The sequence below is a fragment of the Oncorhynchus tshawytscha genome, linkage group LG31, assembly GCF_018296145.1.
Source record: "Oncorhynchus tshawytscha isolate Ot180627B linkage group LG31, Otsh_v2.0, whole genome shotgun sequence".
In the NCBI taxonomy this organism is placed as follows: Eukaryota; Metazoa; Chordata; class Actinopteri; order Salmoniformes; family Salmonidae; genus Oncorhynchus; species Oncorhynchus tshawytscha.
The window spans coordinates 8,323,954-8,337,413 of NC_056459.1; the positions used below are offsets into that span (position 1 = coordinate 8,323,954).

The window sequence follows — 13,460 nt, forward strand, 5'->3', positions numbered from 1 at the left end:
GTAACTCAGCAAAATCATTGAAATTGTTGCATGTTGCGTTTATATTTTTGTTCCGTATAAATGTTATGCTGTATTACATTTGAAATATCTAAATCCCCTGGATTGTAATAGCAGGCATTTCTTCATTGGTGCACCGTGGAAATATATATATATTTTTAACATTAAGATTCTGTGAGCTGAAACTGCTATAAGGAAAGTGGAAAGCTAAAAGTGAGGAGGGAAAACTCAAACACGTATTCATGAAACATAATGTAGACTTTTTATTCAATCAATCACTTTCCAATATTTCACCCAGTGCCTATAGACACAGCTATAGCCTAGACCTGCTATACCTGTTCAAAATGTATTGGTGACTACAGTTCATTGAACTAAGATCTTTTATGTGACAATGGTTTTTTATGGCTTTGCATTGTAGTGTCACCTAGCAGTCACATCTTGTCATTATTAGGTGTTTTGTATTCACTGATTTTATGTCTGAATATTGTGATAAGCCTATGTGTGGCTGTAACTTTGTCGTTTCTTAGTGGTCACGTTCAGGCGGTATCCATCCGCTGGACTGTCTCCTGCACTACCTCCAGCTCCAGAGGGACTATTTTCTCTGTCAAAATAGACGTTGTACCTGGGCGATACTTGTATCTTCTCTGCCTGAGTAAGAGAAAGAGAGATAAAGAGAAGATAAGATAGAAATTAATCACTGTTCTGTCAACAACAACAAAAAATTCTCAAATATGCTGTTTAGAATAATCGTTGAAGCAGAGTCTGAGGATGGTGACACCATTTACCTCTTGTCTTTGTACTCTGACTCCTGGTACGGCCTGATGTAGTCCACCCCCTGTTTAGTGATGACACAGATATCTATGTTGTTGCCTGAGCCCAGGTCACTCATGATGCCAGAGTGGATGGCATCCCGGACCAACTCCTTAGCCTCTTCTAACTAGAAGGGCATAGGGATGAGGAGTGAGTGAAGGGATTGGAATGGGGGAGTTAGGTCTGTAATACATCCAGCTTAATGTAAACAAACCTGATGCCTTATTTATGGTGAGTCCAATGACTTAACTCTTGAGACTTGAAGTCTATCGATGTGATGGCATATGAACTACATGCATGACAACCCCTAGCCCGCCTAAGGAAAAGTCACTCACCTCCATATTAGGTTTGAATCTATCCTCCAGAATCCCCAGAGCGGCCAAGTCACCAGACCCTACACAAAACACAAATAGGAATCAATTAAATGTCATTATTTATAGATGATTCATGACTAGTCGATTAATCAACTAATAATGGCCCACACAATAACAGTATATGGATGTATGCTTATGTATGCTTGACACAGTAGCAGTCCCTCACCCATTGCAAGGTATGGCACTTTGTCTATGCTCCCATAGGGCCCCACTGTGTAGAGGTGATTACCGGTGCAGTCCACCCCTCCGAGGATTAGACTGGCACCTATCTGGCCCCGGTACCTAAACATACACATATGAGATACATTATGAACAAACAAGAATGACTCTTTTGAATCAAACCTATCTGACATGAAAGGCGGTTACATTGGAGCGGCTATAGTGGTGGATGAGGAGAGTTATTTCAACAGAATGTGATGTTTAAAGGAGCCATCTGCATTTGCTACATCCATTTTTGGACTTTTAAATCAATGATATTGTACCTGTTGATTCTTGAAGAATATCACTTATAAATGCCTCATGAGCTTAGTTAAACTGTCGTACCTGTATCAGAACCCAAAATAGAATACTTTTTTACTCAAATGTTTATAAACAATGTAATTCTAAATAAACACTGTATAGCCTCAAAACATGGGCCTAAATTCAACCAGTTCAGCTTTAACTCGCAATAACCGACAACTGCATAGCATATCATTGTTTTTGTTTAGGCGATGTCAGAGGTGTAACTGCATTGGAGCAAACCCAGAAGCGGCGCTGGGCGTTATACTGTACATATCACAGACATTGCCAGAGGATGCATTAGTAGAAATACCATGCAGTCGTGTTCGAACACTGGAATGTGTGATGTAATCTATTCTACACCTTGATTAGGCTGATAAAAATCCTTATTATTTTGTTTTTTGATTTTCAATTTGACCACACGAGCAGCTGCTCACCGATTTGACAGCTCCAACGCAGTTACACTTCTGACATCGCCTGAATAAAAACAATTATAAACTGGGTGGTTCGAGCCCTGAATGTCGATTGCCTGACAGCCGTGGTATATCGTATACCACGGGTATGACAAAACATTTTTTTTTACAGCTCTAATCATGTTGGTAACCAGTGTATAATAGCAATAAGGCGCCTTGGGGGTTGGTGGTATATGGCCAATATACTGTACCACGACTAAGGGCTGTATCCAGGCACTCCATGTTGTGTCGTACATAAGAACAGCCCTTAGCCGGGGTATATTGGCCATATAACACACCCCCTGGGACTTATTCCTTAATTATATGCTATGTGATTGTTGGTTATCGTGGGTTAATGCTGACTGAATCTAGGACATGGTAGTAAAAATATATATAATTTTGATCTCATGGATGGTCAATCCTAACATCCATAGCTCTGTCGATGAATTTGAGAGTGGTAACATTTCTGCAGCCCCATCCCCTAGCTGTTTACCAAATCAGTGGCTGGGTGCCCGCTTTTTCGTATTTTGAACTGCAGATTGCAGTTGTTCTAATGCAGTGGTTCTCAACTCCGTTTCTTGAGTACCCCCAACAGTACACATTTCTGTTGTGGCTCCGGACAAACACACCTGATTCTACTAATCATCAACCCCTTGTCAAGTTGAATGAGGTGTGTTTCTCTGGGGCTTCAACAAAAATGTGTACTGTTGGGGTTTACACTAGAACTGGAGTTGGGAAGCACTGCTGTAATGGAGAGTGTAAAAGATACACACACACACACACACACCTGAATAGCATGTCCTGTAATATGTTTACTGCCATCACGACACGTGGGTTCCTGCCACTGTTCATAGAAAAGATGGTGAGGTTGGAGGAGAGCAGGTCGGTGGTCTTCTCTGTATCCGCTGCAGTTCCTGCACCACAGCAGCTGAGAGAGGGAGTAGGCAGGAGAGGACAGGAGAACAAGGGATGTGTGGGCATGGATATCTCAAATGAAAGTGACAGCCTACATTTGTTCACTACTCTTTCACTTCTCTCTTCCACACATGACAATCAATTCCATTCTAAACATGTCACACGCGGACTATCCCTTAAACAGGTGTAGGCCTACTCACTACATATTGGGGGAGATGTAGTGGATCTTGGCACACATCTTATCAGCCACCACTTCACCTGAGGTGGCCCGCGTGTCTGCTCCCAGAACCACTCCATCCTGCACAAACAAGGACACAAAGAAAACTCCATTTTTACTATCAGTACACACAATTCATTTCCATCATTATTGTATTTTTTTTAAAGTCACATAAAGACAGGCAAGGATCATAATAATATATCACTATATAAAATGTACTGACATACTCCCACTATATGGAGTCTTCCACTTATTAGAGACGCCTGCCCTTTATCAGCGGACATTGCTCTCACCTTGCACACTACTCCAGCTATGGTGGTCCCTGTCTTCATAGGCTTAGGTGCCTTGGTATGTCCTCCCTCAAGCAGACCCTCCAGAGCAACATTTCTATTTGATAAAGATATAGACTAATCAAACACACTTTAACACAATACCAATAGTGTACCACAAATTCTTACTAAGAAAAGCCTTATCTAAATGATGACCAGATCAATACATTTACAATCAGCTGATTAACACAAAGAATCCAATTCAACCTTTACAATTATGTAGACTTGCGGGTCTTTTTAGAAAGAATATTTACACGATTATACAAGATACGTTACTTTCACTTTTGATATAGGCTTGGTATGAGAAGAGAGAAATAATTACGAAGTTCACTATTTACCCCAAAAAATACGAAATGCTATTATCCTTAAAGATAAAAAGGGAAATCATACCTGGAGACGTTCTCAAAATTAAATCCCGATGCAGGTGTTTCGACAACATTTGATAGCGCCATACCTGAAGAACTTTATTTTGCACTCAGTGCTTAGATTTTGACTTCACTACAATCGCGCATTTCAAGTCCCTGAAGAGGTCGCTATTTTCTTGACATGTTGTGACCATATGTGACTGAGGGACGCAGTTTTATCCGTATTTTTCATCGGTGTTCGGGAAATACTGGAAATAGACTTTATGGACTCTCAAATCAAAGGAGTTAGCACAGGCGTAAGTGAATTGTTTTTCATATTTTGTACATGATAATTTTATACATTTTCATAAATTGAAGCTGCGATTAACAGTGCATTTTGGGACGGACGTAGCCGAATTTACACTGAGGGTGTTTATTCTAGGTTGCCTTGTTGATTTTGTCATTAATTCATCTCAGTAGCCTAAAGCTGAACCTTCAAGGAAAACGTTTATGCATTTAACCTGATAATAATAGACTTATTTAATATTTTCCGACGAACAAAGTGCTGAATTTACTTTCGTTTTCGAGTCATTCATCTGCAACTCAAGCTCAGGGTAGAAATTAACCTACACTTTACCACTGATCTAGGATCAGTTTAGCCTCCCCAAATCCCAACCATAGTTTATCCATTGACTGTAAACTTGATCATAAGGAAAACTAACCTTAAATCATATATTATAAATATGTCATAAATATATTATTATATGTCATATTGTAATTGTATGCTCTCCCCATCTAACTGATTATTCATTTATTTATGATTTTTAAAATCTCCTACAGACCACCATCTTGGCGGTGACGTTCAATGGAGGGGTTATCATTGGCTCAGATTCCAGGGCGTCCATCGGAGGGTAAGGAGGATCTTCAACACCTATTAACACCTGGAACTAAATTAATCATCTTGCCCCTCCTTTCCTCTATACGCCTTTATGATCAAATACAAGTCTGTGACACGCAACATTTTAAATAAATCAGCCATAACTTACAGCAATATATACATTGTCACCAGGAGTCTCTATCTAATGTGTCTCCAGGAGTCTCTATCTAATGTGTCTCCAGGAGTCTCTATCTAATGTGTCTCCAGGAGTCTCTATCTAATGTGTCTCCAGGAGTCTCTATCTAATGTGTCTCCAGGAGTCTCTATCTAATGTGTCTCCAGGAGTCTATCTAATGTGTCTCCAGGAGTCTCTATCTAATGTGTCTCCAGGAGTCTATCTAATGTGTCTCCAGGAGTCTCTATCTAATGTGTCTCCAGAGAGTCTCCAGGAGTCTATCTAATGTGTCTCCAGGAGTCTCTATCTAATGTGTCTCCAGGAGTCTCTATCTAATGTGTCTCCAGGAGTCTCTATCTAATGTGTCTCCAGGAGTCTCTATCTAATGTGTCTCCAGGAGTCTCTATCTAATGTGTCTCCAGGAGTCTCTATCTAATGTGTCTCCAGGAGTCTCTATCTAATGTGTCTCCAGGAGTCTCTATCTAATGTGTCTCCAGGAGTCTCTATCTAATGTGTCTTCAGGAGTCTCTATCTAATGTGTCTCCAGGAGTCTCTATCTAATGTTTCTCCAGGAGTCTATCTAATGTGTCTCCAGGAGTCTCTATCTAATGTGTCTCCAGGAGTCTCTATCTAATGTGTCTCCAGGAGTCTCTATCTAATGTGTCTCCAGGAGTCTCTATCTAATGTGTCTCCAGGAGTCTATCTAATGTGTCTCCAGGAGTCTCTATCTAATGTGTCTCCAGGAGTCTCTATCTAATGTGTCTCCAGGAGTCTCTATCTAATGTGTCTCTATCTCCACTTCACCCACAGATACTACGTGTCCTCTAAGACCATCAACAAGCTGATCCAGGTTCATGACAGGATATTCTGCTGCATCGCCGGCTCCCTGGCAGACGCTCAAGCCGTCACCAAGGCTGCCAAGTTCCAGATCTCCTTTCACAGGTATGGACTACCCTGTCCCTTTCCCTGTCTCTGTCCTTGTCTGGTTCAACATAGCTCATGAGTGTTGATATCCAGCTAATGAAGCTTGATTGATGTGTGATTGATTTGTATTATTGTCAGCAATAGGGACACCTCCATTTTAGATCTGGTCTTAGTAGTAATGTGCAGCCTACATTTACCAGAAGCTCTTTTCCAGAAAGCAATTAGGGTTAAGTGCCTTGCTCAACGGCAGATTTGTTTTCACCTAGTCAGCTCAGGGATTCGAACCAGCAACTTTTTGGTTACTGGCCCAAACCTCTTAACCACTAGGCTACTGCCTCTTGAACTACGAAAGACGTAGAAACAAACTGTGGAATAAATCTGATCCTGAATGATGACATGTCTTCTCTGTGTCTATCCTGTGTGATAAGTATTCAGATGGAGTCCCCTCCTCTGGTGAAGGCAGCAGCGTCCGTGTTGAAGGAGCTGTGCTACAACAACAAGGAGGAGCTGCAGGCCGGCTTCATCACTGCAGGCTGGGACAGGAAGAAAGGGCCACAGGTGATGCCATGGGGCGTAACAAACAGAGATAGAATAGAGCACGATAGAATAGAACACACACACACAATTTCTAACCGTTATTTCACCTCTAGGTTTACACGGTGGCCTTGGGCGGTATGTTACTCAGTCAGCCGTTCACCATCGGAGGATCAGGGAGCACGTACATCTACGGTTACGCCGACGCCAAATACAAACCTGACATGAGCAGAGAGGAGTGCCTGCAGTTTGCTACAAATGGTAAAAGTAGATTTTTCCTGTAGAATCTCATTAGGCTTCATTGTTTTATTAGAATGGCACTGTTTTCATATTGGATAAAAGACGCCAGATAAGACATTTTATTTTATTGAAAACATCTTCCTGTGGGACAGGAGAGTGATTGTAGGATGGGTTTGCTATGGGATTATTGGCACTGGAACACAAGAGAGCTGTTCCTGAAAAAGTGGACAGATATGGTCTCATACCCATCTCTACCTGCTTTCTGATCTATTTTCCTCTCTTTCCTCCCCTTTATTTTTCTCCTGTTCACCCCACCTAGCTCTGGCCCTAGCTATGGGCAGAGACAATGTCAGCGGAGGCGTAGCACACCTGGTAGTGATCACCGAGGAGGGGGTGGAGCATGTGGTCATCCCTGGAGACAAGCTACCCAAGTTCCACGATGAGTAGAGTGACACTACAATCAACCAATCAGTAACACTCTGTGAAATGAATCTTCACTCAATCATTCACGGTTGTCCATACATGCAGAACTTGGTGTTCATATGCCTGACTATTCACATCAGTTTTGGGACTGCGGATTGAAAAACAATCATGATTTCCAAGAGACCAATGTGAAAATCTTCTCTGGTTCTGCCTATGTGTTTCATAATCTACACTGTGTTCATGTTGTTTATGTGCATTATATTTTGTTTACTTAATGACCTCTGGGTGGAATCAATAAAATCTTAAGAAATAATATGTGTACACAGCATGTAAGTGTGTTTGATTATAAATATGTAAATCTGACAGACCCCACTATAATTGAGTAGGCTATTGCTGAGGGAATACCTCCTATTTAATTTGAGGCATCATTAGCAATAGATAATTAGTCAATATTATACTGTCTGTATCTAAACCTAGGTATTTACAAGACAGCAACATACAAATCATTACAATTAGTACATATTGGTACAACTTAAAACTTTTATATGATGAGTGAGAAAGTGCATGATGAGTGCACAAATAGCATACCCCCAAGATATGCTAATCCCTCACCATTACAATAACAGGGGAGGTTGGCACTTTCTCACTCATCATTATTCACGATTCACCCGTAATCATGTTCATGTCCACATGAATGTAGAATGTTTAAAAACATTCAATTCTTATGTACAATGAAAGTGACTCCCAAATGGCACAATACATTATTTACCATTCATTTCTATTGGGCACAAAATATTCTGAAACACATCCGGAACAAACAGAAAATGCATCCAACACGTTTAGAGTCACATGCTTGATGTCGTCATTGCGTGCTATACATATGAGCCCAAATACTTCACTTTTTAATACTTTAATACACATATGAGTGAATTTGTCCCAATACTTCTGCTCCCCTAAAATGGGGGACTATGTACAAAAAGTGTTGTAATTTCTATACGGTTCATCCGCTATGGATGAAAACACCCTCGAATGAAAGCTGACAGTCTACACTTTAACCTCGTAGTCATTGTATCATTTCAAATCCAAATTGTTGGAGTACAGAGCCAAACCCAAAAACTAAAACGTTTATTGAGAAATTATATCAGCCTCTCACCTGCCGGTCTGTGACTGACAATGTAACTTTCATTTTCAGTTTATGCCAGAAAATGGTGGACGAGACAGAAATGAATGACGGTTGATTTGAGTTGATTCCTAATACAACAGTACAGTTGAATAGTAATCATTCGTGTAAGTCCTAAATGAGGCGTCGTTTGGCGTTTTCTTTTTCTTTTCTTTTCATTTCGCGTTGAATCAATAGGCTTCTCACACACCGTGCTCACTGCACAGGTATCAGCGCGACCAGCCACAAAACTAAAGTGCTTTAATAATGTTAGATGAATCATCAGAGCCAGGGTGGCTTTCCGAAGAAGTCAAAACTGGGGTGAGTATCATTTAATGACATGTTTGGACCAGGAATTGATGTTAGCCGAGAGAAGTGTTCTCATTGTAAAATCTTGGGGTGTGTATTTCTGTTTTTGTTAATTTTTTATTAACGTATAAACACAGTCTATTGGTTCATGTCAAAGTGAACGTAACTATGTTGAGTCATTCAATTGAGTCATTTAATTATGCACTTAATCAAAATTGTGTCTGTGCTTTGCTTTCAGACCACCATCATTGCTATTGAGTTTGATGGAGGTGTGGTGCTGGGCTCTGACTCTCGAGTGTCTGCTGGGTAAGTCGCTGTTCCAAGTCTTAGAGAGACAATCATTTACTATGACCATTAAAAAAAGTCCTCCCTCAAACCTCAGTTTTCCCTCCACCCATCCCCCCTCTTCCCTCCTTCCCTCATAGGGAGACTGTGGTGAACCGGGTGATGAACAAGCTCTCTCTCCTCCATGACAAGATCTACTGCGCCCTGTCAGGCTCGGCTGCAGACGCCCAGACCATTGCTGAGATGGTCAACTACCAGCTGGATGTGCACAGGTATTACCCACTGCATGTCTATGTATTGTGGTTGGCAAAACTCTAGTGCTCTGTGTAACACATTTGGTTGAGTTAAATGTACGGAAAAGGTTTTCTAGACAGACACTGTGCATTTTCACGTGTTCTCATGGGGGGTTGCTTATATAGTCGCAGTTAAAGAATTCTGCTATTGAGCTGTGACTTGTGACCTCTTGAACTCAGCATTGAGGTTGGAGAGGATCCTCAAGTTCGTTCAGCTGCCACTCTGGTGAAAAACATCTCGTACAAGTACAAAGAAGAGCTGTCAGCACATCTCATTGTTGCCGGGTGGGACAAGAAAGGAGGGGGACAGGTTAGTCATTACATTGGTATTTTGTATTTATTAGGGATCCAGCAGCTACTCTTTCTGGGGTCCAAACACATTAAGGCACTTACATCACACATAAAACAAAACATAAAACAGTACATCATATAACATTTTTACACCACTACATATCTACAATACAAAATGTAAAGTATTACAGTGTACATGTGTGTAGAGTGCGTGAGTTAGCGTCTGTGTGCGTGTGCCTGTACCTGTGCGTGTCTCTTCACACTCCCCGCTGTTCCATAAAGTGTATTATTTTTGTATATTTTTTTATCTGATTCTACTGCTTGCATCAGTTACCTGATGTGGAATAGAGTTCCATGTACTCAATACTCTATGTAGTACTGTCCGCCTCCCATAGACTTGGGGATTGTGAAGAGAGTGGCACTTGAGTGGCACTTGGGGATGCCACCTCTGGTGGCATGTCTTATGAGGTACGCATGGGTGTCTGAGCTGTGTGCTAGTAGTTTAAACAGACAGCTCGGCGCATTCAGCTTGTCAACACTCCTTACAAAAACAAGTAGTGATGAAGTCAATCTCTCTTCCACTTTGAGCCATGAGAGATTGACATGCATATTATTAATGTGAGCTCCCCGTGTACTTTTAAGGGCCAGCCGTGCTGCCCTGTTCTGAGCCAATTGTCATTTTCCTTTGTCCCTCTTTTTGGCACCTGACCACACTACTGAACAATAATCCAGGTGCGACAAAACTAGGGCCTGTAGGACCTGCCTTGTTGATAATGTTGTTAAAATGGCACTTTATTATGGACAGACTTCTCCCCATCTTAGCTACTGTTGTATCAATACATTTTGACCATTACAGTTTACTCATCTCAACTTGCTCATTATTATTTTTTTTTACACCCCCTTTTTCTCCCCAATTTTGTGGTATCCAATTGCTGGTAGTTACTGTCTTGTCTCATCGCTATAACTCCCTCATGGACTTGGGAGAGTCATGTGTCCTCCGAAACACAACCCAACCAAGCTTAACACAGCGTGCATCCAACCTGGAAGCCAGCCGCACCAATGTGTCAGATGAAGCACCGTACCGTAGACCTAGCGACCTGGTCAGTGTGCACTGCACCCGGCCCGCCACAGGAGTCGCTAGTGCATGATGAGACAAGGATATCCCTGCCGGCCAAGCCCTCCCTAACCCGGACGACGGTGGGCCAATTGTGCACTGCCCCATGGGCCTCCCGGTCGCGACCGGCTGCGATGGAGCCTGGGCTCAAACCCAGGGTCTCTGGTGGCACAGCCCTAGACCACTGCGCCACCCGGGAGGCCCCAATTTCCACATTATTCATTATAAGATTTAGTTGAGGTTTTGTCCCAAAATGATTTGTCCCAAATTCAATGCTGTATGTTTTTGAAATATTTAGGACTGACTTATTCGTTGCCACCCATTCTGAAACTAACTTCAGCTCTTTGTTAAGTGTTGCGATCATTTCAGTCACTTTAGTAGCTGATGTGTATAGGGTTGAGTCATCCGCATACATAGACACACTTGCTTTACTCAAAGACAGAGGCATGTCGTTAGTAAAGTTTTTTTTTAAAGTATGGGGCCTAAACAGCTGGATTACGTTGGAGAAGCTTCCATTAAAGAACACCCTCTGTGGTGGCAGGTAGCCTTGTGGTTAAAGCTTTGGACTAGGAACCAGACAGTTGCAAGATCAAATCCCTGAGCTGACAATGTAAAAATCTGTTGTTTGGCCCCTGAACAAGGCAGTTAACCCACTGTTCCTAGACCAGTTAATCCACTGTTCCTAGACCAGTTAACCCACTGTTCCTAGGCTGTCATTAAAAATAAGAATTTCTTCTTAACTGACTTGCCTAGTTAAATAAAAGTAAAATATATATATATTTTTTAAAGACAGGTAACTCTTTATCCACAATATAGCAGGGGGTGTAAAGCCAGAACGCATACGTTTATCCAGCAGTAAACTATGATCGATAATGTCAAAAGCTGCACTGAAGTCTAGCAAAACAGCTCCCACAATCTTTTTATCATACATTTCTGTTCTGCCAATCATCAGTCATTTGTGTAGGTGTTGTGCTTGTTGAATGTCCTTCCCTATAAGTGTACTGAAAGTCTGTTGCCAATTTGTTTGCTGTAAAATAGCATTGTATCTGGTCAAATACAATTAGTTCCAAAAGTTGACTAAGGGTTGGTAGTAACAGGCTGATTAAATAGAAATGCACATCTATAAACACTAGTCCAATCTGTATTAATTGATTTTTGTGTCCCTTTCAGGAAATGTTCTTGCATCTGGAACAGTTTAACTAATCCCTGAAGCTTAGAAGAGGTCATTTTAAATATACATTTTTTTGTTAAATAGTGTTGAGTGTTTGCTCAACAAAATGTACCATGAGTACAATTACAGAATCAAACTCAGCTGCCTCAAACTCACAGTTGTTCACTAGTCTGCATAATATTGAACTTTTTCAGAGTTTGCTAGGTTGCTGTGCTCAAGCATTCCCCTCTCATTGACCCCTCCCAGGTGTATGTGACCCTGAATGGCCTGTTGTCCAGACAACCCTTTGCGGTCGGCGGCTCCGGAAGCTCCTACGTCTATGGGTTTGTTGATGCAGAGTACCGGAAGGCCATGAGCAAAGAGGACTGCCAACAGTTTGTTGTCAACAGTGAGTGACCAAAAGTGTACTTTTAAAATAAAATAAATGTGTTGATGTCCAGTTATGACCTAAACAGCATGAATTAGAAGCTGTTAAGATGTGTCATTTGTCAATAATATGCTCTCACTCGCTCTCTTTCTTCACCTCTCCTCTCTCAGCACTTTCATTGGCCATGAGTCGAGATGGTTCCAGCGGAGGTGTGGCCTACCTTGTCACTATTGATGAAAAAGGTGCAGAGGAGAAATGCATCCTGGGCAACGAGTTGCCCACATTTTATGATCAGTGAAAACTGGCTTGTGGAAACAGTAACACTGAAGTTGTCGTAGTTATGAAACAGTGAGTGGACATATGGCCACCTTACGAACAAACAATACTATTAAATCCACACAGGATATAGAATGTTTGGATAGGGGTATGAATCATGCTGGCACAATGTCAAATATTCTCACTACACATGCCATTTTCAAAATTATTCATAATTGTTATGCCCTCTGTTGAAGACACTGATTTTATTTTGGGTAGCCAGGGACCTGAAGCTGGACTGTGTTTTTGGGTGATTCACAAGTAAATTCAACTTTCCCATGGATATTTCTCAGCATGTTTTTTTCAACCCCAAAACAACTATTCAAGAAGTCTTCTGCCACCTTCAAAAGTAATGCTAATTTGAGTTATTATGATTATGTCTACCATATATAATGAAGCGTTCAAAGCAACTGGGAACTCGGATATCTCTGACTTCCGACTTCGGGGTGTTCAAAACAACCGGGAACTTGGAAATAAACTAGCTCCGACTGGGAAAAATCGTTTTGAATGTTCATCCAACTCGGAATTCCAACTCAGGAACTCTGGCCTCTTTCTAGAGCTCCGAACTTTCTGACCTGAAGATCACTGACGTCATGATTTCACCTCGTATTTTTCTGAGTCCCCAGTTGCACTGGTGAGGCCATGGGAATATTTGTATCAAATTGTATTAATTTTAGGATGATTAGTCAGTTACAAAGTGGATATGAAGCCTGGCTTAAAATAATTATCCTAACCTGCTGCGTAAATTCTCCTGCTACGAAAATGTTATTTAATTTGACAAAAGCTGGATTCCTTCAAACCATGACTGATTATTTGGCTGTCCCCATAGGAGAAACCTTTGTGGTTCCAGGTATAACCTTTTTTGGTTCCAGGTATAACTATTTTGGGTTCCATGTAGAACCTTCTGTGGAAAGGGATCTACATGAAACCCAAAAGGCTTCTTCAAAAGGTTCTCCTCTGGGGAGAGCTGAAGCTGCCCTTTTAGATTCTAGATAGCACTTTTTTTCTAAGAGTGTAGGGTAAACCTGTTACCATAGAGTACCACAG

At 41.4% G+C, this 13,460-nt stretch overlaps 3 protein-coding genes across 3 annotated transcripts; 2 read left to right on the forward strand and 1 right to left on the reverse strand.

The window, feature by feature from the left end:
- Positions 1 to 236: 236 nt before the first annotated feature.
- Positions 237 to 4,123, reverse strand: psmb13a (proteasome 20S subunit beta 13a). The gene is made up of 8 exons (XM_024395872.2): positions 3,983 to 4,123; positions 3,557 to 3,650; positions 3,247 to 3,344; positions 2,919 to 3,059; positions 1,348 to 1,463; positions 1,143 to 1,201; positions 783 to 934; positions 237 to 645 (listed from the first exon to the last, which is right to left on the reverse strand). The coding sequence occupies exons 1-8, from the start codon at positions 4,042 to 4,044 to the stop codon at positions 534 to 536; spliced, it is 834 nt and encodes a 277-aa protein (XP_024251640.1). The 5' UTR covers positions 4,045 to 4,123; the 3' UTR covers positions 237 to 533.
- LOC112229810 (proteasome subunit beta type-6-B like protein) lies at positions 4,118 to 7,430 on the forward strand. The gene is made up of 6 exons (XM_024395875.2): positions 4,118 to 4,253; positions 4,777 to 4,847; positions 5,799 to 5,930; positions 6,341 to 6,470; positions 6,563 to 6,707; positions 7,006 to 7,430. Exons 1-6 carry the CDS (start codon positions 4,221 to 4,223, stop codon positions 7,131 to 7,133), a joined length of 639 nt encoding a protein of 212 aa, XP_024251643.1. The 5' UTR covers positions 4,118 to 4,220; the 3' UTR covers positions 7,134 to 7,430.
- A 693-nt stretch (positions 7,431 to 8,123) lies between these two features.
- On the forward strand, positions 8,124 to 12,694 carry psmb9a (proteasome 20S subunit beta 9a). The gene is made up of 6 exons (XM_024395871.2): positions 8,124 to 8,589; positions 8,816 to 8,883; positions 9,003 to 9,134; positions 9,336 to 9,465; positions 11,978 to 12,119; positions 12,269 to 12,694. Exons 1-6 carry the CDS (start codon positions 8,536 to 8,538, stop codon positions 12,394 to 12,396), a joined length of 654 nt encoding a protein of 217 aa, XP_024251639.1. The 5' UTR covers positions 8,124 to 8,535; the 3' UTR covers positions 12,397 to 12,694.
- Positions 12,695 to 13,460: the final 766 nt, after the last annotated feature.